General features: G+C 33.5%; 1 protein-coding gene and 1 non-coding gene across 2 annotated transcripts; both read right to left on the bottom strand.

Moving 5' to 3' along the window:
- Positions 1–8,028: 8,028 nt before the first annotated feature.
- Positions 8,029–20,548, bottom strand: LOC131653574 (AP-2 complex subunit alpha-1-like). The gene is made up of 27 exons (XM_058923760.1): positions 20,062–20,548; positions 17,387–17,518; positions 17,099–17,224; positions 15,712–15,774; positions 15,537–15,634; positions 15,235–15,442; positions 15,009–15,080; positions 14,839–14,931; positions 14,111–14,212; positions 13,805–13,902; positions 13,493–13,574; positions 13,242–13,330; positions 12,559–12,664; positions 12,414–12,479; positions 11,948–12,054; positions 11,761–11,865; positions 11,555–11,675; positions 11,262–11,453; positions 10,900–11,130; positions 10,600–10,680; positions 10,287–10,451; positions 10,119–10,205; positions 9,570–9,695; positions 9,353–9,433; positions 9,184–9,255; positions 8,701–8,780; positions 8,029–8,617 (listed from the first exon to the last, which is right to left on the bottom strand). Exons 1-27 carry the CDS (start codon positions 20,191–20,193, stop codon positions 8,458–8,460), a joined length of 3,075 nt encoding a protein of 1,024 aa, XP_058779743.1. The 5' UTR covers positions 20,194–20,548; the 3' UTR covers positions 8,029–8,457.
- A 2,953-nt stretch (positions 20,549–23,501) lies between these two features.
- TRNAS-GCU (transfer RNA serine (anticodon GCU)) lies at positions 23,502–23,583 on the bottom strand. Its single transcript has one exon. It is a non-coding gene; the product is annotated as a tRNA-Ser (tRNA).
- Between the last annotated feature and the right edge of the window lie 4,063 nt (positions 23,584–27,646).

Raw genomic sequence — 27,646 nt, forward strand, 5'->3', positions numbered from 1 at the left:
TAATATTGGCAATTTTGTTCTTAAGTATTTCATTACTCTTTTCTAGAAACTCAAGATAATATTTAAGGTCTAAGTTATGCTACTTAATATTATAATTTTCTTTGATTAACTTAGAACTTAATTTAAACAACTGCTTGTATGATAACTTTATTACCTATGGTCATCTTTTTTTATGAGATGCTTTCAAACAAACTTCATCTTCTTCGTTGGTCAAAGATTCTTTGAAGGTTCTACCAGAGGTTGATTCTTAGATGTTCCTCGTTGATGTTGAATATCTAAATGTGTTTTTTGTAGAGACTTTCTTCTCTCAAATATTCCACTAGATAGAGATTTTTCTTCATATTCTCTTCTAGATGAATTTCCTCCATTTGATGTTGAATCCTATGAGGATCGTTCAAATATGGAGATTGTTCTTTCGAAAGATATTTTTGGATTTAATTTGTCTTCACTAGAGTTTGTGATAAAGTTGATAGGTATTTTTATAGACTTGATCCCATTCCTTCTCAACAACTTCTTCCTTCTAAGAGTTTTCCGAAAAATCATAAAGTTTCACATCTCTCAATTTAAGGATTGAATCAAATTTTTTATTCCAATTCTTAAATCTTATTTATTCAATATTTGTTAGCAACGAAGGTTCTAACATTATTTCCAAAATATCTAAGGGTTTAAAAACATTTGTGAAAGAGAGATTCATCTTGTTTACCTCGAGTGTTCATTCTCTTTTGTTTGGTGCTTGGAGAGACTCCATAGATCATTTCAAGAGTATCTCACATTTTCTTGGCAAAGTTACAATTATGAACATGGAACAATTGATTATCATCGAAAGACATGGCTAACATTTTTTTTTGTTTTGAAATCAATTTCAAACTTTCACTTTACCTTTATGGGACAAAGGAAATATGGTTTATCTACTACTTCACTATTTATGCGATGAGTAGGGTTCAACGGACTGTTAATTATAGTTTCCCATAATTCTAAATCAAGACTTTGAATGAATATTTTAAATCTAGATTTCCTTAGTTCAAACCTATCACCATTAAACGAAGGTGATGTCTTTAGGAAAGTCATCTTTATAACAATAGTATTGGAAGTCATCCTCCACCTGAGATGATTAGTCTTTGAATATAAGTTAGGCTCTGCTGCCACTTGTTGAACATAAGACTCCAAATTCAAGAGGGGGTTTAATTGTGGAGGGTTAAAACGCGATAGTTCAAAACATAGTTATTTTTTAAATTAGAGTTTGAAAACATTTAATAAAAACGTTTGAATATGCAATAGAAAATAAGGATAAATAAAATAAGAAAAGTAAAAAGTTTAGGAAAGAGAGATAACACAAGAGATTTATAGAGGTTCAATCTAAAAGAAGTAACTTACTACTCTCCGTAAGAATTTATCTTGAGAGTGTTCAATAAATCTTGAGAGATTTTAGAAGGTTAAGCCAACGAACCCCCTTACAAAAGGAAAATAAATTTACAGGTTGACTTCCAACCAAACAATGAATTGAGGAATGACGCGAAGTCTTCGCGCCAAACAACGAACAAAGATTTGAGCGGTTAGTATCTAATCCAAACTGATATTTTGCACTAGATAATCTAGAATCAAGTTGGAGTTTCGAGTTGGCTATCCTTTGAACCGGGCAGAGGCTTTACACGGGTTGACTATAAACTGAACCAATATTGTTTATCGGGTTGATCTCGAACCTACTGGGATTTTACATAAATTGAACTAAAAAATCAAGTGAGATTTTATACTAGGATGAACTCGAACTGTTGGGAATATTTTTCTCTTGTTTTTCTTCACGAACACAAAAAAGGAAATTTTCTTTAATGGCATAGCTCACGAACCAAATTAGGACTTATATTAATCCCCAAAAGAGCTTTTATACAAGTTTAGCTCCAAACCTAAACAATTACTTTCTAAGAAAGAATAGTTTACTCAAGAGGAAAATAACTCTTATTAAATTTACCATAATTCTCTTTCTCATAACAGTTTTCTCACTAAACTCAAGAACGCTCTCAAAGTGCTATCGCTAAAAATATGTCAGAGCAAGAGAAACAATTTAGAGAGAAATTAAGAGGAAAGTGAGGCATCTCAGGTTTTCTGGTGTATTTGAAATGAAAGGGATTACCTCTATTTATAGACTAAGAAATGGTTCATTTTATAAAAAAAATCCATGGGAAAATTAAATGATTTAATCGATTAGGTACTTGCAATAATCGATTATTGCCGCCCTAATTGGAAGGTTTTCATAGAGAATCTTTACCATTCATTAAGAAATTGTTATAATCGATTATAAACTTGATTCTCGCTCATCTAATGTTTAGACATTTGTTCTAATGATTATATAATTCAAAAACATGTCCTAATCAATCTGGAGTTTCAAATTCATTTGGGTAGGTTAAATTTTTTTGGTGATTTTATTTGAAAAAGAAATGCTTCAAAACTAGTTGTGTGTGTGATTTAGCCATAATGCATCCAAAAAACACCCTTGTGTTTTTACAATACTCTTATCACTCAGAAAGGCACAATCAAACAAGCTTTCACTATTCCTCTCTTTCAAACTCTAAAGCTTTAAGTCCTTTTGATGGATATATAAATCATATAAGTATTTCATTTGAATATTCTTCTGTGTGAGGCTTGATATATCTTCGAGTCAGACACCATTATCATAGGACATCACTGGTGAACATAAATCCTAATTTTTTAGCTTGATTTGGAGGAATAACTTGATCACTCATCTAGGGAATCTTTGACCGCTTGAGTTAACTTCAATCAATGTTTGACTTCAAGTTTGTTACCAACATGTGCTGTCATTATCAAAATCATGACATCATCTGAGATAGACAAATCTTGCTTATCTTTGAGCTTTTATCACTTTTTAATTATACGTACAAGCACATAGTTCCATAAATTTTACAAGCAATCAATGAAAAACCCAATTTATCAGGTAAATATGATAAAATATTTGTATGAACTTTTTAACTGTTTGAGAAAAAGACCTAGAAAGCACCGAGAAAAGGAAAAATTCACCATTCAATCAAAATATGGCTAAGCCAGAAAAAGCTAGCTAAGCCATGGCGCACTAAGCTAGAAAAATCTGGCTAAGTCACGACGCGCTAAGTGAGATGAGGCAGCCAAATATTATTTGGATGAGCTGGCATAACTTCATGGTGAAGTAATGTTTTACTAGTTAAGTGAAAGGGTAATGTACCCACCGAAGAATGGTATCTAGGACCACCTGTTAGAAAGCTAGAATTGCTTAACATATAAGACAACATGCTCGCTAGGTGAGTATGGGAGATGCGCCTAACGAAAGCCCTGATCCACAATTATAAATAAGGGTCTCCTGTTCATTGCAAAGAGATTTTTAGTTAAGTGAGTTAGTAAAAATTGGAGTATGTACATCTTGGTCTATAATAGGAGAATAAGAGAGGGAGATTGAAGGTGGAACTGTTGCTCAAGTGATACGACAGATAAACTTCCAAGCTCGTGTTTGTGGGATTACCGGTACAACTTCGATGAGTAAGCATAGCTAAAAATCTCTTTGTAGGGGGTTAGATGTAGTCATTATATTCATGTATAAAATAGGTCATGGTGTTTTATGTAAGTCTACTCAGGCTTTAATATTGATGACTATTTTATCTTAATGCATGTTTTAGATTTGCTATCTAAAATTTATTTTTCTGGTATGACTTGACATTCAAAAGGTGTTTGTCATTACTAGATCCAAAATTATCATCTACTAGATACTAAGGTCTAAACATAGGGTTAGATTCAATATCCACATGTACTGTAGTGAGATAAGTGCAAAGTCTTGTTGATTCATAATCATTAGAACTTACTGATTTATGTTGGTTAATAGATTGAGATATCAGTTATTAAGTAATGCACTGATCTCTCAATGTTGAGACCGACATGAGATACAAATGAGAGCAACAAGTGGTAATATTAATGGTTGAGTAAAGGATCATATTACTTACCTATGGTTATTAAAGATAAATACATAATTACAAATTCTACTTCTAGAAAGACATCTTAATGTTAACACCAAAATCTCCATTTTACTTTGTGCCATTTATTTTTTGTCATTTACTTTCATGCATCAAAACAACTATAAAACCTTTTCTACTTAAGAACTTTTGAACGGTATTTGAAAGTCTTTATGGATAAGATAATGAGTTAAATATGTTTTTGGTTCTTATAAATATCTCAAATTTTATTTTTAGTCTCTGTTAAAATGACATATTTTGATCCTTACAAAAATTTTATGCATGCTTAGTCCGTGCTATTTTCTAAAATTTTGAAAATAGTTTTATTACCCTTTAACTTTTAAGTTTTTGAATAACATTTTTTCATACATATTTAGAATACTGTAAAATATTTATTTACCAAATTTTAAATTTTTTTAAAATAAGAAGAATTAAATATGAATTTTTTAAATTTCAAAAGGTAATGATAAAAGTAATGAAAATCTTGACTTAGAAATCACATTTTGAGTCCCTTTTTTTTAAGGAACTGTTTAGAACGTTCTAAACATGTCTGTAAAATAATCATTCAAATATACACATTGGTTTAACAGTAGAGACTAAAACTACGTGCATAATAATTTTGTAGAGACCAAAACATGCCATTTTTTATAGGGACCAAAATCAAAATTTGGTAATTTATAAAACCAAAAACATATTTAACCCTAAGATAATTATAAAACTTACTTTTGTGTTCACACCAAATCCCTCATCGTTGTCATGAATCTCACCATACAAATGAGTGCTTCGAGTCTTAGAGCTAGGAACGACTCACATCTGATTGCGAATCAAATCACTAGGGAGCATATGTGGAAAATGAATCCCTGATGATCAAGTATAACACAACAATAATTCAATTATCTGAATGTTTCAAAGCCTTTGAGATAACATATAAGCCTAGGGAATAAAACTTTTGAGCAAATTTCCTCTTAAAGCTTGCCAATAACAATAAATTAGGACATAATTGGAATGTCATACAAGAAACTCTAGTATTCCCTAGCATTAAGACAATAAATCAACGTTGTTGAAGTCGTCAAACCCATCGGTTGGATGGCGCATGTAATTCGCTACCCGGTGATGTAAGAGTTACCTTCAAACTATATGGAGGCAAACAAAGTCCAAAAACATGCAGCAAAATACACCATGGTGTTTGAGAAGCTCTATAATATGGGAAGGCTCTTCCCCATGCTAATATGTCTAAGGAACATGCGACATTCATATTGGTCGGAAAGCTCTTTCCCAAAACTAATGAGGGCAGGCTATTATTGGCCCACTCTAATGAAAGATAGTACATAATTCATTAGAAAACGTGACAAGTTCCAGAGACATTCCAATGTACACCACATGCCAGCTGAAACTCTTCACTTTATCACATCGCGGTGGACATTTAATCATTGGGGTGTGGACATATTATGTATTTTCCCAATATTGTTGGGGCAATTGAAGTTCCTAATCGTTGGGGTAGATTACTTCACAAAGTCCATAGAGGTGGAAATCGTCTCCAAGATCACAAAGGGTTCAACTCTTCTATTGGAAGCATATTATATGCAGGTTTGGCCTACCAAAGGTCATCTTAGGCAATAATACACAATTTGTGAGCTTTATTTTGGTGAATTTATGCAATCACTTGAAAATACAAATGAAGTTCATCTTGGTCGTTCATCCGCATGTGAACGGGCAAGTTAAATAATGATATTAGGCGAGATAAAGAAAAAATAGACGACGCCAAAGGACTTTGGGCAAAACATCTCCATAAAGTATTGTGGTCATATCACACCACTCCACATTCAACCATCAAGAAGACTCTATTTATAATGGTATACGATACTGAGTCCATGCTACCGATCAAAACTAACATGCCCATATGGAGGTGTGCTTAGTTCAATGAAGAGGAAAACGAGACAAAACATAGATATGTAGCTAACCTGTTGAGACCCATGACATCACCTTATTAGAAAATCCGCTGCAAAACAAAGGATCGTCAGAAGATACAACTCCAAAGTGGTCTATAGGAAAATTCAAGAAAGCAACCTATTTCTTAGGCAAGTGGAAGTTCCATCTTGCTTGGAAAAACTACAACCTAACTAGGAATACTCACATTGTGTATGCGAAAATTACGTCATGGCGCCTACAAACTCGAAGATCTAGATGGAAAACACATCCCAAGAGCTTGGAACTCGGTTAACATGTAGTCAGTCATTTACTATTTCTTATTTAATAAGGCGAGAGGATTTGACACTCTTTCCCCCCATTTGGTTGAGGGTTTTTAACGAGGCACCTTATCTTAAGAACTGTCTAAATTATGATGTTAGATGTATTAAACATATTAGAACTTCAATGAATTATCCTTGTTGCCTACGATGATATTAAACGTTGGAATTTTAATGAAGTTTCCTTGCCGCCGACGAGGCTATTGAACGCTTGAACTTCAATGAAGTATCCTTCCTGCCCATGAGGCTACAGAAAGTTTGAACTTCAATGAAGGTTATTGAATAATGGAACTTCAATGAAGTATCGTTGTTTTCTATGATGTTATCGAATGTTGGAACTTCATTGAAGGATCCTTACCGCCCTAAGAGGAAATATGTTTGTTGGACCTTTACTGAACGATCATTGCCGCCCTAAAAGCAATATGATTGTTGGACCTTCGTTGAAGGATCCTTTCCGCCCTAAAAGAAAATATGATTGTTCAACTTTAGTTGAAGGATCTTTGTTGCATTATCAAGAAACTTACTATTGGAATCCTCGTGAAATAATACTTAACTCACCCATAAACAAGGTTTGAGGGACTGGCCCTATGCGAAAAATATATTATTGTAGGGTGACATAAAAGAATATGCCTCGAAACTAATTAAATTTTGAAGACATAAATCTAAATAACATAAGGCAAATTGACACAAGGTCTGAACATTGTCTTTAATAAATATATTGAAGGGAGATGTTACATGACCCCTCTAACAGGGAAATGAAATAAATAGTACAAAAGAAAATGCCTAAGAGTTGGAAAAATTCATCTTTATAAAGTCTCACCTGAGAAACTCGATTGTTTTAGTCTCGCTTAAGATACTCGCCTCTACGAAATTTTATCTGAGGGACTCGACTATCTAAGTCTCGCTCGAAAAACCCGCCTTTACCTTATGCATGGGTACAATTACTTTACCCTTTCCATGGCCTCGTGCTTGAGGGACTTTGTGTTGAGATATTTTTTTGGGCTTCAACAGAGGTATCCCATGAAAACTCAACAAAGAACCAGATACATTAATATCAGGCGAGAGATCATGGAAATTCTCTCAAAAATACATACATAGAAGTTCTAGAACACCCTTACGTGAACGGGCTCGCATCACACCACAAATTCTAAATACTCATACAACTCTACACAAACTGGGGCACCCCTTATTGTGTTTTTTTAATAAGTACAACTATCATAAATTCAAGAAATTGCTTATCTCACAAACAGGGGCACCCTTTTATATAAATAAAACATGCACTTATCAAATAATACCATGCACTTATCAAATAATACCAACCCTTTTATATAAATTAAACCATGCACTTTTCAAATAATACCATGCACTTATCAAATAATATGAAATGACACACACCAGTGTATGTCAGACTTGTGCCCCTAATATGAAATAACACACCAGTGTATGTCACTTGTGCCCCCTTGTTCATACTGCCTCTTGTAATGTAGTGCCGGCAGTGCCTCCTCCAGAAAGGCATCTAGAATGTCTAGTATTTGTTTTTTCATATATTTTTCTATTGGAGATAATATTTTTGACACTAAACATAGGCACCTGTGTAAAGAGATTCACATTGAGATGTTATGTATATTATTTTTGCTTGCATTCGCGTCCAAGATCACGTTTACTCTTTGAGATTTAGGTATTGTTTAGATAAACTAATAAATTGTTTGCTTTTAAGAGTAGTATTGCATTAAATGATCAAATTAAATTGTCAGGGTAATAAAATTTTCATTCAACTTCCCTAAAGCAAAGCATTTGAAATTAAAATGCTTACTCCACGAGCTATTATTGCAACTATAATTTGAGAACAACAATTCCAAACTATTACAATTGGTTCTACCAAAGGCAATATCTTACATGCTACGAGGTGCACCACCACAAACAATCCAGTAAAACTGGGAGGGGGGAAATATGGGAAAACTGAAAACCCTCGCCCAAATATATAAAATCTGGCTTAAAATACAATCACTTTGTGCAGAAAGAATCTCAAAAATGCCCACCAACCCATAAATCCTAATTGGAACACTCAGCTGGCAAACAAGCTCACCCTTAACTCCGCCAGCCCTTGCTCATGATTTCGTTTAACCACCCCACTATAGCTTCAAGGACACATGGGTGAGTTGGGCTGCATAGATCACGTTTACAAGTGTGTAATTAATGACTAATGAACACCCTCTATATTGTCATAGAAGAGCAGCAAGGAGTGCCCCGGGATCGTCCGATGCTGCAGGAGGAGGAGCACTAGCTGGTTGTGCCACCGGAGACATTGGAGCTGCTTGCGTTGGCGGTACACGGGATGCTAGAGGGATACTGACGAATTGTTCCTTGATGAACTCCTTCAGCCTGCAAATAAATGTCGAAATGATCTGTAAAAGCTGTAGAGTATATTGATAATATCCTGCAAGCAGAAAACTTAAATCACATACTCAAATGTTAGTGTTGGGTCCCCTGAAGCAACTGTCATTCGTAGCTGGGTTCTATCTGCCGGATCTGTTTCAACTCTTGCCTGCACATCATTTACGTAAAATATTAAGACAGCACTTCCCTTAAATTTCAACAAAGGTTATCAACTTAATTTAATTATGAAAGACAGTCAGAAAAGCCTAATAATACAACCAGGATCTAAAAACGACAGTCTAAAATAAAACAGCAACCCTGAACTCCCAATGCTTCTACTATTCTTGGTAGAGAAGTAAGCAGCTATGCAGGCTTTGTTGCACATGGAGGTTCTTTATGAAAAACCAATACATACACGGTAATGTGATACTGAAGAAGGTAAAAAAAATGATGTTTCCTTGTTAAAAAAAATGCTGCCTCCATTTCCTTTCTTTTTCACATCAGATAATTTAGGAATACAGTTCTAGGGAAGAATGCAGTGCCATATATACGGTTTTGACAAATATACTTACCAAACAGAGCATTGCCCTTGTACTTTCTGAATAAAATGTGGTACTTGCAACAATATTGTTTGGATTGGGATCCTAAAGAAGATATATAAGCCAAAGCAAGTTAGTACAGGTTGATTTGGGAAAATATATAAAAGAGTAAGTTTTATGAAGAGGGACTTCAATCACGTACAAGCCCTGGGCAAACTATCAAATGGAAACTGTTGAATAAGTTTGCCATTTCAAGCAGTGGAAGTGGTCTAACACCTCTAACCTGCAAAACCAACAGGAAAGAAGTACCTATCACTGCATGACCCGAAGAAACCACAATAAAATCTACATTTTCAAGATATCCATAACCAAATCGGCAAGTATACAAGCTTCACATGTACATAAAGCAGAATACATACAACTTCTTGAAGCTTCAAAGGTGGTCCAGGAAGCGATCTCCACTGCGGGAAAAATTCTTCTGGAGATATAGTTATAGGCTGAAGAAACTTATTTAGGACAGCTGGTAGGCGAAGCTTGACATTGACCTATGGAAAACAACACAGATGAATGCACATTAATTAAAATTTTGTGATTGTAGCATGTCAAGACTTCCATGTAACTTCACATATTTTTTCAATTCAATTTCGGGATGGCAAGGAACTTATAGATATACAATAACATATTGCCTAAATATTAAAAACTGAGCTATATCACAATTTTGGTAAAGCATGCCTTCATTTTTTTTTAAATCAACCAAAATAAAGACTTGGGCTCCGCATGCTTTCCTTTTTCCGAGACACATCTCATTATTCACATTTATACAACTAAATGTATTACAAAAATGGCTAGCCTGCATTTGTTTTCTGACTAGCTGCAGAAGTACACGATCAACTCTATCATGAGTTGAACTACATAGGGGGAGACTGGATTTAAAATTAGGAATATAATGTACGAGTTTAATTATGTACCATATCGTTACCAAACTTGTACGAGAAGTCAATAACAGCAACATCCCTGCTTGGGTGAAGATTAATGATCTCAAGTGGACATTGTACCTAAGCAATCAAAAGAGGGGAAATGTAAACAAAACTAACAGTATTCGAAAGCAACACATGATTGTAAAAATTTATTCTCACTTGTGCCCGGGGAGGTATAGTATCTGGTACTAGAGAGAGCTCCATCTTCAAATGGATGGGAGGCAATATTAAAGCTTGAACAGCTATAAGAGGAGAAGTATTCTTGTTCCCCAAGAAAAGAACAAGATGACCTTGATGAGCTCTCCATTCTGCTTTAATGCCAATCTGTACATTTACATAAATAAAAAATTAAGAACACAAGAATGAATGAAACTTTAATTACCACAATCACAAATGCATGACCTTACAAGCTACAGAAAATTTAAACAAAAATATAAGAGGACCATTATTAAAAAAGAAATGAAGAAAAAACCTGAATATAAGGATCCTCATATAGAACACCACTATCCTTCACGCACAAAGCCTGAAATCTTTCAGCAATATTTCCAATTGGCTGCACATGCAAAGGGTGCAAATTATGCTCCAATGCCCATAAATGTTTGCAGTAATATTCTTTAATGTTGAAAAATGGAAAATGGAGTCTACTACCAATCATAAAATGTGAAAAGTTGTAAAGTAAATAATCTTCAAATGGAATTTCATTGGTAGAATTCAGTAAGCATGTCTGTTTAGGCAGAAAACTACATTATTTGATAATAGTCAACTAAAATACCTGCACAGAACTGGCATCTTGTCCAGCAGGGACTATGGCTGTGGCATCGACTGCAGACCCTTCTATTCCTGGATTTGAGCTTGGCTGAGGGTGGCCACTGCTACTAGGAGGGCCTTCAATAGCCAAAGGACCCAATAGATCACCAAGAAGATCTGCAGACGGTTGTTGAGAATCTATGTTATTTGAAGTCCCATTATCCTGGGATAATCTTTCATCTGCTGAAATATCATCCTGTGTACAGATGAAGTCAGTAGCAAACTAAGAAGTAAAAGGAGGAGCTGTTTTATGGCTAAAACGGAGGACGCTGTAAACAATTGATGCTAACCAAAATAAACTCATAAAAATAAAAGGTACGAACTAACCACATTACTGCTCGTGATGGGCATCTTTACAAGACTGAGTTGACCGACATGCGGAGGAGCTCCATTAGCTTGACTTTGGTCCGTTACAACCAAAGCATTTGATGCTTGAGATTGTTGCTGAGCACGCAACTTAATGGCACTTGTTTCTGCAGTATCAACTTCAGTATCTTCGGCCTTTTTAATTAACGCAGACTGAATTCAAAGATTAAATTCGTGATTTTTATGTCATTGGTTACTCAAGTGATTGTAGAAACTTCAAACAAAGTGCCTCCGAATTAGTATTGCAAAAGTACCTGTCTCTCAGGGAATTTAGGCATTTCAGCCAATATATCCATTAAGGCTGCCCCCTTTCTACTCAATGCAAAGTATTCAACTGCCCGTTGTTGAATTTCAACTTCAATTGAGCTTTCATATCTAAAAGGATGAGAATGGCTTAGAAAAACTTATGGCATTATAAAAACAACAAAACAGTCACAAAGAAAAAGTGAACATCTCTCACTTTTTAAATATCGCCCATATCTGATTTTGCAGTTCAAGGTCTGGTGGTTGACAGTGCATCAGAATTTTAGCGTATGTTGACAGAAGTATAGATATAGTAGCAATCCTGAAAATAAAGTATGTGTTGTAAGGCATCAATGGAATTCATTTGAACTAGAAAAACGAGAAATAAGGTTTGTTCCCCTTACGATACAGTAGGAAGCTTTTCATGTATGATGTTAAATAGCTCCTTTGGGCTGCACCCAGGCCGTCTCCCCAGAAGGTGTCCAAATTCCCCAAGTAAATATGCACTGACCTGTTGAAATGTTCAGATACAAAATTATATTTTAAAACAAAACACTGACAAAAATTTGGAGCTTTTGCTATTTCACAGCAACTTATTGAAGTTCAAGCAACACATTATTTAGTCACTACGAATTAACATAAAGTCATGGATTAAAATAGAAATTGACATTCTGTATACTTCCTAGTTCCTAAGAAAATATCGAAGTTTTAAATTAAATTGCCCCCTATAACAAAGATATCGCGATAGCTATTTAATACAAATTTTACATTTTTGAATACATAGTCGGTGAGTGGCACGTAAAACAGGTAAATACTATATATACACTATTAGAACTTGGTGAATTTCAGCATGCTAGTGAAAACACAAACCTTAACCATTGTCTCATGTATGGCAGGTTTGTCAAGATACTCTCGAGCTTTTGCTGCAGCATAAGGCTGATTAAAGACATAACATGCCCTGTGAGTGATATGACAACTAGGAAGCAGCAACTGTCAGTTCAAGTTTCAGACTCACCTGTAGGTCTTCGTTGTTTGTAACAAACTGTACCACTCGAAACCAGATGTCATCACTAACAAAATCCCCGGCCTTGTCAATTAATTGAAGAATCACGTCTACATACCTATTAAAAAAGGATGGCGTGATATAGATATTGATGTTATCAATTCAGATGGCAGCAGATCCCAAAAATGTTAAAAGAGGAATTACAAACTCCCACAACTTTATTTTGATTTTTGAAAAATATCAAAAGTTCCTTACACAATGTAACATAAATTATACAGATGGAAGTAAATTGGTACATTGCCTCCATTAAAATTTACCCCTTCCCTTGCAAACCAAACTAAAAGGGGTTATCTCGCCTCCTCTTATTTCAACAAAGCAAAACATCTAATTAAATCCCTCCCCTCCTTTCTCCTCGATTGAGAAAAAACATACCCCAAAGGTGCGATAAGTTATTGATTTTGTTTAGTATTTTGAGGTGTATATTGAGTTTTTTTCAGGCCTACCTTCTTAAGTGAAAAATTCATTAAAGGCTATATAACATGTATGTAATGTAACCTTCTATATGAGCAGCTAAGCAGTTACACAGAGTAGACAATGACACGGTCTAAAACTATTTCTCAAAAGTATCAAATGATGATTACTTGCTACAGTATAAATTGACTATTGGATTCGTATGATAGGCTCGAATGAATTACCACGAAAGATCTGGTGCAAACTTCTCAGCTAGAATAGCCGCTTTAAGTGACAATTCTTCACGCATTGCAAACTCTGCAGTGCTGAGATACTACAAAACAGTTGGAATTGCAAAGTAATCACTTTCGGGTTTACATGAAATAGTACATTTATTTTCTTACATTTCGTTTGTTCTACGAGGCTGGGGAGAAAAAGGGTTTACAATAAGATCTCTAAATTGCATGAATAAGTCCATATGGATCTAGCTCCATACCTGCAGTATTTCTTCAACTATATCCTTTGCATTTGTAACATCACACATGCCATAAAGCAAATCTAGAGCACGCCTCCGAATACTGTGTATATCAATGCAATTGAAAATATTAAATTTAATAAAAAGTGAAAACTTTCATGAATGGGCATCTTATCCTTAATATTACCACAAGCTTATACATATTACCACAAGCTTATACATACATGTAAACCATGTTACTGATAGATTCTGTGATAGGCTAGATTTGACAAGCAAAAAATTCAGTGATGACACATACAAGATCAATGATTTCAACATATAAACACATGTAACCTGATGTCAGGATCCTTCAATGAGGTAATAATTTGGGCTTGATGTCTTTTTATGATATCTTGCACATCTGTAACCATCAACATTCTAGTCATATTCTCCTGCACCGCAATAAAATATATCACGAACTGGACACAGTGTTATGATAATAACAACTACCAAACCTTCTAATCTCTTAAACAATGAGATCTACAGCATAATATTGGTCATGATCATAGATTCCTTGCTACTCCATACAAACAAGGAAAAAAGGAAAGGAAAAAAACACCGTAAACAAATATAAATAAATCAAATGTTCCCCCAACATACCAAGCCAAGATAACGAATATTTGGTTCCCGGACAGCAATAAATTTTCCAAGAAGGGCGACACATTGAGACATCATCTCCTTTTCAGCATCAAGATGCATTACCTGAACAGAGCAATTACAACAGAAAGTATAACTAAAACATCTCCAATATCAACCTCAGTAGCATGTACAAGTAACTAAGGTAAGAACAACAAAACCACCAAAATGAACACTGTAAGCATCCCTACATGGCTGTGCATAGCAAAGTACAGAAACAAATATATCCAAGTAAAATATGGAAGAGGGAAAGAGAAGGGATTTCACCCCCTGTTATCAACTCTTTGGTTTTAAGTGTATTATGTGCTTTAATGTGTGAACAATGGTATAAGGGACAGCCCTACATAAATCATTTAATCTACTTGGTTAGATCCATAACTGCAACTGTGCAAGCAGTCAAGTGTGAAAATATAAATAAATAAATCAATAAATAACAAAATTAATGTATATGAATCATTAACCATTTAACAGAATTAAATATACTAAACAGAAATAGAACCAAGGGGAGAAAAAACATGCCAGAGCACCATAGTATAAAGTTCTCCCCTCCTCTGTTGGGGTTTTAGCTCGTTTTTAGACCAACAAATTCATAACCAAAGGATTAGCAATTATTTACACATCAATGTCATCTATAAGAAGATTACAAAAAATGAGCAAATTGTATTTGTTTTCAAAAAGTGCAATGAACATACCAGAGCAAGGGCTTCAAAAAGAACAGCATGGGAAGCATTGTTTTTGTTTACATTTTTCACAACATCGGTTCCCATCAGTATCCTTTGTAAGACCTGAAATAATTCACAAGGCTCACTAAAAGACATTACCTAAATAAAAAATTTGGATGCATCATTGAGGTACTACAAACCTCAAACAATGATCTTCTGGTATTTGGATCTTCAATGGTAGGAAAATACTGGAGAGCTCTCATAGTTTTGACCTACATTCGGCAAAAATTGTCGAGTATTAAAGATGAGATGAAAAACTTTGTTTGACACCTTTAGTTCTCAATAAAGGCAAGCATAGCAATTGAAAATCTTTGTAAAATCAATGCCCCAAGATATATTTTTTCATAAAAAGAAAATTTTACAAACCTGAAGCCATGGAGATGGGATACCATAATAGGTGTATTCTTGTGGGATATCCTGGTTCCTAGCAAGCCGCTCTAAAGTTTTGACACACTTAGGAAGACAACTCCAATATGCCTCATGTTGGTTTGATACTAATGCAACAAGAAGACTCATAGAAGATGTTAAAACACCAAGGTCTCGTTCATCCAAAAGTTGAGCCATTCGATCCGCCCTTAAAATTAATGTATGAGGGGACTAATAAGATATATATTTGGAGAACAGTGAAGAAAGAAGTATATTATCAGCAAAATTACATTCACATTTACCATCCATCTACATTGACAACATCGGGATTTTTCCTGTACAGTCGCAGCAAACACAATGCAGCTTTTTTTCTCACAAGGGGCCTGCAGCTGCTAGATAACTAGATGACAAAAATGCAGTTAGGATCAATATTTTCCAATCATGCCGCCTATTCAATAATAACAGATAATTTCTTACCAGCAACTTCTGTACATCAGGAGCTAAGGACTCAGCAAATTCTCGGCCACCAATATTTCCAACCTACAAATTAGAAGACACAATATAGAAGTGACTCTAAGTTTATAAAGGCGATAGAGTTTTAAATACACAGTATATGTTATTACAATATGGTAAACATGGAAATAAAAGACTCAAATGAATCCGGTTTATCTAAGATACTAAAATGACTAGTCCAGCTTATATGGCAAAACTAGATGATAAAAAATGAGTTTCAATAATCTGTGAAAATTTATGCCCCCCTCGTTGGTTAAAGCAAGGCACCAGAAGTCCAGAACAGGTCAGTACCTCTTGCTGGTTAAGGCACACACCTTTGGTGCCACAGGAACCCTTTATGGTTTTGGTAATCCACTACTTTTGGAACCTTCAATAAATATTAAGTCTAAAATCAGTCACCAAAACCAGTGGATTGTGATGCTAAGTCACTACCCTAAGCATTGTATGGTGGGCCTTAAGACTCTTAACAGTAAACAGTGAACAACTTTTGGTTTGCTGCCGAGTGACTAGAGCCCACGGCTTTGACTCATGGAATTAGCCTCTTACAGTGAAAATGCAAAGCAAAAGGCTAACTACAAAAGATTCACAATGAATCCGACCCTTCCTTATACTCCATTATAGCGGGAACTCTACAGCACCATTTCCAGGTTGCACACTTGCACTTTATTTTATTATGAATGTTTGGGTCAGATTAACTAGTTAATTTACACAATAAGTAAACAATAATTATGATGCAGTCAAACTTTTTATCGGTTTCTTATTCAAATATGCCATCTTTCTTCAGTGAACTGTGTAGTGCTTCTCGCCAAAAGATACTTAAGCTCCCCAGAGTCTACTTTCTTTGACAACCTTGAGTGTTATTGAATCAGAACAGAAGAAAAGATGGAGAATTTACTAGAAAAGTAAATTGTTTCAAATACACTTGTGTTTTTATTTGATAAAATCAGGAACTTGCATGCAGTTTTCCCAACAATATTTCACCAGAAAATATTTATTTTCCAAGGAAATAAACAGGACGTCTGGAAATTCTTGATTGCAAATGTTATAGAATAATGCCTTTGCAGTGACACATTTAATTCACATATGTTAGAACGATGATAATAAACAAAAATCGAGTGTGGATATTTGTTGTTTAAATACTATATACATATTTCCAAGTAAAAGCATTGCCATGACACACGCATAAGCAGAGGATGTCAAAATGTGAAGAGGAAGTTCTCCAGAAATGACGAAACCTACTGTATAACTTCTTGCTAGTATATTAAGATATGAGAAACACAGTAAGCACTGCAAAATTATTAACTTTAAGAACAAGCTATGGATATGTTGGCAGGTTATCAAATTACCATACCATAGTCAATGCTAGGCACTGGAAGGTTTCATTCCGACCAATGATATCATTACGCACGGTATTGATGGCCAACCTGAGAAAGTCGTGATTTTCATTGAGCAAACTTGATGTTACAATGTACCCGACCTGCAGACATTTATGACAGTATTAGAATACCATCTTTTCAATCCATATATTTTCTATGCTGGGTGAGCATGTAAACGAACTGAAATGCCAGTTCACAAGAATCACACACACAACACAGCAACAAATCATTATGAAAATGTACAATAACGGAAAATAGTTTACCTGCTTTTCTGGATACTTTGGGGCAGATATAAGAGAAACAGCCTCCATGTGGCCAAAATCCACATCATAACCAAGCATGTATATGTAAAGCATTTTCCAAACATATTTCTTTTTCTCATATGGAGTCAAAGCCTGAAGATAGAACAGAAAAGCAAGAAAAAAGGTAACTTAGAGGCAATATTAGGACATTTAAGTTTCTTTAACAGCAAGCAACCATGGAAGCAGATATCAAACAAACATGTATTTTTTAATTGCCAATGAAAAGGAAGATAAATGTGAAGATACAAATATAATATAAAACCCCTAAATGTGTCTTCAACTAACAACAAAATGGTATTCAAAGTCACACGCCAATTTCTATAACAACAAAATGGTATTCAAAGTCACACTCACGCCAATTTCTATAACAACAAAATGGTATTCAAAGTCACACTAACGTCAATTTTGAAAACACGGATATGTCATATGTGTGTGTGTCACAACATGATTCAAACTAACAAATTTGTTGCATCTTATATCCTATATATGCCAATAGCTATAGATATACTGGTAATAAGAAAGAGTCTGTTGTGAGATTACACATATCTTTGGGTTCTAATAACTAGAATTTTCAATTGAATTTATTTTATCTCAGTTGATATTTTCAGATTTTGGATAAACTAATCCTGTAGTTTTTAGTTACATTCTATAAACGTGTGTGTGCGCGCGCGTGTGCTACTTTTGCTACCCTTGTTCTAGAGTATTCAGTTATAACATAACAAATTCTAACCAACTAAACACTCTAGAACAAGAAGAACAACCAACAGTAGCATTTGGAACTATGCTACCAAACTCATATATATTGGAGATATTTTAAAGAAAAAAGGGTTATCAGTTGCTGATGGCATGGCAGAGGGAAAAAAATCACCATTTTAAGACACCAAAAAACACCATGGCGGTTGTTGAAAAAATTTGCCACCGCAATCCGCCATAGCCGAGATTTGACAACACTGAAAGTAAGAGAAGTTAAGGCATTTTACTCCTGTCTGCGGTCTTATCCAATGAAATACATCCACGGAGAAAATCAAACAAACCTATCCTTGCAAAAAAATGGAGTAAAAGGCCTAGAAGGACATAAAGGCCAAAATAAATCAGGAAACATAGGTACATGACTCCTAGACCTAATTTAGAAAAAAGGAAAGGTGGTTTTGAGATACGAATATTGTTTGACAGGAATCCGTCGGAAAAGTAGCTTGTGCTTAGATTACAAAATAGCTAGAATGTGTGAAGAGATAATAAGACACATACATGTAGGGTATAGTGCTAAAATCTTATTTTCTACTTCCATTAGTTATGATGAAATGAATATTGTGCTAGAGTGAAGATGTAGTTTGGACTGAAGATATATTTAGATCCCGATTGGTTTAACTGTAAGTTTCATTGTATTCAATTGAATGTTCATCAATGTTCTTGATTTATTTTCAGGAATTGACCATTTATAAATCTATCTAGATAGTAAAATAGGAATATTTATGCATAACTTAAAACCACATAATACGATAATCATTAATTTTCTAAGAATAGCGGTTAGGGCCTATGAGGGACTTCTTGAGACCATAAAATAACGTCTAACCTTAAAATAAAAGCTAAGAAATTAAGCATTTTTTAGGAACAAAAAGGGATTGATGCAGCGAATTTGACATCAGTTAATGAAGAGAATCTCCAGATCAACTGATCAGTTAAGATAACTCAACGTTCAAAATAGTAGTTACAAAGAAAGAGTGAAATTGAATTGCAAGTGTCTTCAATATGGCACGCTTACTGCCTAACATGTTATCATGATATTATTATTTTGAACATTTCCTTTCAAGCTTTTTAGGATTGAAATTCAGCTTGTATTTTGATTTCTTCCAAATAAAATTAAGGCCAAGAGAAGTTTGCTAATTAGTTATGAAACTCGCAGGAATCAATTTGGACTACTACACTTTATTACTTGATCTAGTCATAACAAACTAAATTTGAAAAAAAAAAGAAATAGAACATCTACGAGGCTAAAAAGCAATTAACATCGAGACCTGACCCTAAACATTTGAAGTCGATCCTCACAGAAACTATTACTTTTAGTGCAATAGTACAGCTATCACGGCATTCTTAGTGGCGGCAATAAAAGTATGATCACTTAAATTTAAACCAGAACAAAAATCATACTACTTCCAATCTATACTGTAATCTACCAAATCTGTTAAAATTAATAAGCATAATAAGTTTTCTAGTAGAGCCAAACTATGCTACTTGCAATGTATTTTACTTCCTCTAAAACCCCCCTGGAATTTCTGCCTACAACTTAACATTGACGCTTCTTCCACAGAATCATTAGTACACAAATTATCTCGATTTATTGTTCAAGTGTAACTAATCATACACAGTTCAAGTAATATTCATTCGAAAACCAAGCCAAATCGAAAAGAAAAAAGAAAAAAAAGCTCAAAATCTAACCTACTTCCACCAAATTTCACAAATCAATCGCAACAACAACAACAACATCAATCAGCTCCATGATTTTCAATTTTCTAGGTCTCCAGTAATTTCCAATTAGCAACAATTTCATTTCAAGCTCAACAATCACTAAACTCAACACAAAACCACAATTGAAGTATAATAACAGCTAAAACCAAAGCCAAAAACCCTAACCGAACCTTTTCGTTTTTGAAACGAGTACGAATATTGCCGAGCTCTTTATCAACACGAAGCCTCTCTTGTTCTTTATTCTGGCAATTGCGGATGTCGCTAATAAACACGGAGAGTCCTCTCATCCCCGACATCGCCATCGCCTTCTTCTTCTCCTTCTAGATCCTTCTATCCAACGATTTTTCAACTTAGATCCCAAAAAACTCGATTAGATTATCGTAGATTTTACAGATCCAACACCGAAATGAATGGTTATGGATCTTTCAGCTACGAAATTCAAAGCGAAACGGAGAAGAGTTGGAGTTTGTTGCAACGGTTGTTGATCTAGAGCGAGAGAGAGGAGAGAGAGAAACAGTGGTTGTTAGAGAGAGAAAACGGAGTGACGAAAATTGAAAAAGCTCTGGCTAGCGAGCGCAGAGCTGGAATTGAATCCCTTTCTTTATTTACTAGTATCTGTATCTGCATTCCATTTTCTGTTTTTTCTTCCCACCTTGTAATACTTTTTTCTTTTCCCTCGGACTTTTGTGCAAATTTAATTATTTTTTTAAAATATTATTACACGGTTTTTATGTAAGAAATAATAATGACTAGTATTACAGTTTTTTTTTTCTCTCTATTTTTTTGCTTTGGTGTTCAAGTCAATGGTATCTTGGACGGGTCAAAGTCTTTTTTTTTTTTCTTTGTTTGCTCCTTGCCTTATTGCAATTGAGTTTGAAATTTATGTGGATCGAAGGGTATGATGAATCACATGGGAGCTCTACTACATTCATGAGGTCTTGTCTAACATGAGTTGTTTGAAGTATAGTTCAAGTTTATTTAATATTCAAGTTGGTATTAAGTTATTTTCTCTTATACTTTCTCTCTCACAAACAATATTCTAGGGTGAAGAGTTTATCCTAAATTGAATTAAATAGTGTTATAAATATTGTTTTTCATTCACTGATTGAATGAAATTGATGTGTATCTTATTGTTTTATGTATGAACTATTGTGAGAATCGCATGCTTTTCACTTTGATTTTACATTGATCTGTTTAAGCAAATCATTAGACAAGTCATTAGTTAGAAAAGTTATAGGATTCTTTAGAACAAAATTCATGTGTTTTTTCTATAATGTGTGTAAGTGAAGTTGTGTTAGTTTCGATTTAATTTTCACAACACTCGTCTCGACAAGTATCATAATTCCTTTTACACATTTAAGGTCAAATTGGTTCGGTCAACGCAATTGGAGAATAAACTTTTCTCTAGTAGCATCTAGATGTAATCTTTGAAATTTTTCCTCAAAATTTTAAATCAACGATTTCGTTGATGTGCGACAAATTTAAATCCATCTCAATTGAAGAAATTGATACTTTATTGTTATGTCGTGAGGTGCGCCTTTATCATTTTCGTAGATAAGCCATAGCTACGGTGAATCTCAGTGTTTTATTTCATGTATCAAATTAATCTTTTACTACTCAATCTCCTACTCACCTCCTGAAGCAGATCTTACACAAGCTCAAGTTAAAATCACATATACTCTTGTTTTCAATTTCTTTATAACTTTAAAATTAATCTTACCCTTTAAAATCGTATTCATATTCCTTTTTTATCATCAATATATATATATATATATATATATATATATATATATATATATATATATATATATATATATATATATATATATATGTGTGTGTGTGTGTGTGTGATTTTGTCTCTTGAATGATAATTTTCATTTGCATTTTGTAACATTTGTTAGAGGTTTCCCACAAACTTAACTGAGATTTGTTTGGTTACCTTAAGAGCTTAAAGAGTTGCATTAAGAGTGGAAAAAATGTGCGATTAAATATTATAGAAAAAAAATCACCATTGCGTAATATACACTAGTGATACATTTTTGTAGTGTAAACACTTAGGGAAATTGTTCTTTATTTTTATTTTATTGTATTACTTTTATCTTGTTATTTGTTTGATCATTGTGAAACTTGTTAAATTTTTTTTGTTGAAATCATGAGTGAAAATGAACTAAACTCGTATTTCCTTAGAACTGGTTCTCTTATGAAACACCCTACAAAAATGTTGAATAGTCAAATGAATACCTTGAGAGAAGAGCTTGTGAATCAAAGAGATGCGAGATCACATCGTGATATATCTTATCAAAATGAATATAAGTTTGAAATTAATTGTGAGACATATATATCATGATGAGAGAAGGTGGCATAGAGAGTATGTAAGATATTATAATGAATGTGAGAATAACCATGAATCTGAGGTGAGTTGAAGACAAAGAGAACATGTGAGAAACCATGAAGCTTGTTATGAGAGAATATATTGTAGGAATCATGAGAGAAACCGCATAGATTATCATGAAAATTAGAGGAGGGATCAAAGACATGATTTTATGTATGGAGGTGGTAAGATTATGTCTCATTCTTTTCATGGAAAAAACTATCTGAAAGCAAATATCGATCTGGAGCTTAATATAGATCAGTTGTTTGAATATCATGAAACTAGAGAAGTAAGAATAGTTAAGTTGGTTATCTTGGAGTTTAAGGAGTATGCTTTAATTTGGTGCGACCAAAATGTCAAGGAGAGAAGAAGATGCAGTGTGAAACAACTTAATGATTGGGATGGATTAAAAGTAATTTTGAGAAAGAAATATGTATCATCTCATTAACAAAATGAACTACATCAAAAAATCCAAAGGTTTAAACAAGGTTCCAAGGGTGTGGAGGGATATTATAGGGACTTTGAAACTTTTAGAATTCATTCAAACCTTAAAGAGGATGAAAATATTATAATAGTTAGGTTCTTTGATAACCGAATCCATGAGATTAAAGATGTATATGTGACCACTTAATCTTCATCAAGTGACAAGGAGAGTGAATGTGAAATGATTCTCATTGAAGGAGACCTTCTCATAGTTAGAGCTACATGCTCTAAACTTTAAATAACACTTAATAGTATCAGAGTAAAAGGATAATGATGGATCTCAAAGAGATAATATTTTTTCATACTAAATGCTTAGTTAGTTGAGAAACTTGCTCTTAGATAATTAATATTGGTAGTTGGACGAATGTGGCTAACACTAGACTGGTCAAGAAAATTATATCGAAAGCCTCTAGGCATTCACATTCATATAAGTTTCAATGGCTCAACGAAAATATTGATATTTTGGCTGATAGACAGTGTTGAAGGAATTGTTGTTGAGAGTGATGGAACAAAATGTGTCGAGAGATGAAACAATGTTTGGTTGTGGTGTGTTTTGATTTGTGTTCCATATCGTTGCAGTGTTATTGGAAATGGTGAAATTGGGTGAAAAGAGTGTCATGTTGTTTTTGTTCATGTGTCACAAGTAATAGTGTGTGTTTTGTGAGAAAGAAGATTGAAGTGGTTTCTGAACAAGAATTAAGGAAACCTCACTAGGTTCCAACATTATAAACATTTAGAAAAAAGAAAAACTATAATCGTCGCCTGAGAGATTCGAACTCTCGCGGGGAAACCCCATGTACTTAGCAGGCACACGCCTTAACCACTCGGCCAAAGCGACTTGTTATTTGATATTCATATTAACTAATATATTACATAACAACTCAATTTTATTTTGTTATAAGAAACAATTCTTAACACGTAAACTAATATTAATGCAGAAATACATTGAAAATAAATGTGGAAATACTTGCTTGTAAATAACCTTATATGTTATTTGAACAATTAAAAATTGATAATATTTTGGGTCACTTATAAATTCAAAATATGTGAAAGCCCAATAACGATGAAAGACAATGTTTGACACAAAACAAGTGGGATATTTTTCCCTACCCAACATGTAATATATTTTGCAAGCCCTATCCTAGTTGTCTATATTGATCTGACGACTGAATGCATCTCACGCCTCATCACACGCATTTATATTCTAACAAATTCTCATATTTAAAGAGGATAACATGCCATTTCTCAGATATTCAAATTCTTCTCCATTCAAACTTCACTTTTCACTATCTTGATTACCTGAGCATTGAAGTGTCAACCTTATAATTCATCCTTCTTTTCCATGCATTAGAAGTCTCGAACAACCATAATAAAATGTGAACCCATTATTTTTTATCAACTCTAGTTATGGTATGAAACATTGGTGCCGTTTGTGGGAATCTAATTCTGGTTCCTGGAATTTTCCAAAATCAAACTTCTCTTGTTTAAACTGAATCTTTTTTTATAGAAATTCATATCTCACTCGATCGAAGCACAAATATCCATTTTATGATCACTTCTCCCACACTCTGATTCAAACTCTCGTCCTCACATTTTCCTCAGATCTGTCAATGATGACGACTTCCAAAGCTACTCGCCCCGCTGTTCTATGATAAACCACTTTTATCACTGAAGCTAATAGAAATCCTACACATCCTCCTCGAGGAACGAATGATCAAGTTTTGACAATTCATTCATCCATCCCCCCAACACAAGATCATGTCCAACCTCTGGAAGATCAAGAAGCATTTCAACCATATAAGTGAACCTTCATTTAGACCTTCGATATTTCCTATATTGTTATGATGAGAAATGCTTCCAAGTTTTGAAATCTCGCACACTAATTTTGGTTTGTAAAGGGCCAATGACCTGCTGGATAATGTCTACCAGACAATGTAACATCAAAAGAATAACATTATGCAGCAGGCGACTCATATAACACAATCTTTCTTGAACTAAAAAGGAAATCAAAAGAGGTCTAGAAGTCACAAAGCCTTTGACGTCCCATGCATCATACTCATTCCTCTGGTTCCAAAGGAGGAAATGTTGGTGATAATATGGACACAAAGAGATCTATAAGGGGTTGAGTAGAGCTATCCCCTAAAAGACAATTTCAAAAATGTTTTAGGTCACTTAAATGAAATCAGGGATTTTAAGAAGTGCAAAAGAAAAACACAATACTACAAGAGCTTGGAAGCATCTCAATTAAGGGTGGAAATAGGCTGGCCCGAGTTAGGCTTTGTCAAGCCTGAGCTTGGCCTGTCAAAAACACTGAAGCCTAAGTCTGGCTTATAGTCTGTCGTAGGCTTATTTTTAGGTCTGAGCCTGACCTTTTCAAAGGCTTCGTTAGCCTGTTAGCCTACATAAAAACCTATTTGTTTTAGACATATGTAAATAAGCATTTAAAGTAATGTTTAAATAGACTAACTAACTAAAAAAATAAAGAGACTAAAAAAAATTTTGTATTGACTTATTTTAACTTACCTATTAACATTAATTATGTGAGACTATTTGTTCAAGAGAACTTATGAAAACAATGTTCTATCCTTTTTAATTATATAGGCTTATAAAAAAGCCTAGGCCTTCTCTATTTAAAAAAAATGTGTGGCCTGGCCTGAGCCTATATAGGCTAGCCTGTAGGCCGCTGTTATCGGCCTGACCTAATTCCACCCTTAATCTTAATAAATTAAACTAAGTGAAATAATACATGATATCACTAATAACTTCATTGTTTTTAATGTAATTCAATCACAATATAACAAAAGTCGCTTTAAACAAAACGATTTAAAAAATCTTTACATAGATGTTCTTTCAATACATAATTCTAACTCACAATAGAGAAAATCACCAGCTAAATCCAAAAAAACTAAATCCACATTGGTTGTTATAAGACTAGTCTTTCAAAGTTATCCCGAAGACCCGAGGCAATTAAAAAACCCCTAAAAATAGTCTTAGTTAGTCCAAGACTTTCAATTGAAGAATCAACCATGATAAAAGTGTCATCTGCTCTGATGTTTGGAAGAGTGTGCTTCAATGGCTCCAAGTGATGCATATACCTTGTAACTGGCTGGAGGAAATCACATGGCTTACTAGTAATACGCGAGGAAAGGGTTTTATGCAAAACATGCTTAAGATTTCAATTGCTGAAACTGTATATGGTTTGTGGACATACCGAAATACCAATATATTTGATAGGGATAATGTTGATAATACTGATAGTGTTACTAGGAATATAGTTGATATGATAATTCAAAGAGGGTGGATGAAACCCAAACATAGGAACAAACTTGCTTTGCTCATGTTATAGTATGTTTTAGGAAGGGCAGGATCTTTTTGATCGCCTGGTTGTAATTGTTTTTTTGAAATATATTATATACTCTTTTATTTCAAAAAAAGTGTCATCTGCATACTGAAGATGGGAAACCACTAGATTCAAATAGCATACCATAAAGTCAGAGTAAATATCTGATTCCACAACTTTACTAAACAACCCACTCGCCACATGCAGGTAAAAGGACCGCCTTGCTTCAATTCCCTTTGAACTGTAATCTCTTAGGTCGGGCAACCATTTACCAACACTACAAGATTCCTCATCAAACAAATAAGCACACATCCAAGATCTCTATTTACCAATAAAGCATATGATCCATAAAATTTCATCTAATTGAATCATATGCTTTCTTAAAACCCACCTTGAAAATGAAGCGAGTTTTTTTTTCTTCGCAAAGCCAATCAACTTGTTCACAACTATCACACCAATCCACTAATAACCTCCATATGAGAAGCAAGTTTTTTTTTTTTTGTTTTCTTTGCAAAGTCAATCAACTTGTTCACAACCATCACACCAATCCACTAATAACCTCCATATGAAGAAGGACATTTGGTTTGTGGAAAACAGGGTAATAGGATAGAGATGTGATATGATATCAAGCAGGGTAATGATAAGATATGATAAAGACATGGTAAGACTTATCCTATCATGGGTTTGGTTAACACATGATACCAAATAATATATATATATATATATATATATATATATATATATATATATATATATATATATATATATATATATATATATATATATATATATATATCCTTGGAAAACAATTATATTTTTTTAAAATTATTTTGTAAAATATTTTAAAATTTATAAATTGGTAAAAAATAATAATTTAAAAACTCAGCGACAATATTGAGTACATAATTTCAATTTTTCTTAAAAAAGATCATACGATGAATTCTAGTATATATATTAGAAATGTCCACTTAATGACTCATGATTGTTTGTTAAAATAGTTTCTTCCTATTTTCGATAATAAATAATTTTTTATTTTATCAAATTATAATTTGTTTTTTCACATAAAATTAAAAAGATCTCTCCTACTTTTTCTAACAATTAAATTACTCTTCATTTTTAAAAAGAAAACATGCTTGTTAAAAAAACTTGATTATAAATATTTTTTTTTTTTTAAAATCATTATTCGAAGTTAAAAAAAGTTATCTAATGTAAATAATGAAATTGTTTAATTATTAAATATAATTCAAAATAATCCTGAAAATATGTAAAAAAAAATACAAAACAAAATATTGAATAATTAGTACATAATAATAATTTAGTTGTGAGTAAAATATAATATTATTTTTAAAAATATTGAAATTTGCTTAAAATTAAAAATACATATTTTTTAATTAAAAAATTATACTTTTATTAAGAAATATTAGAAATCAGGAATTTCAAAAAAATATTAATAAAAATAACGAAATTTTATTATTATTTCTTAAAACTACGTAATTTAATATATTTCTTATTAACAAATGTTATTTTTCATTAAATATCGTTTATTCTCAATTTTAAACAA

Source organism: Vicia villosa, linkage group LG2 (assembly GCF_029867415.1).
Source record: "Vicia villosa cultivar HV-30 ecotype Madison, WI linkage group LG2, Vvil1.0, whole genome shotgun sequence".
Lineage (NCBI taxonomy): Eukaryota > Viridiplantae > Streptophyta > Magnoliopsida > Fabales > Fabaceae > Vicia > Vicia villosa.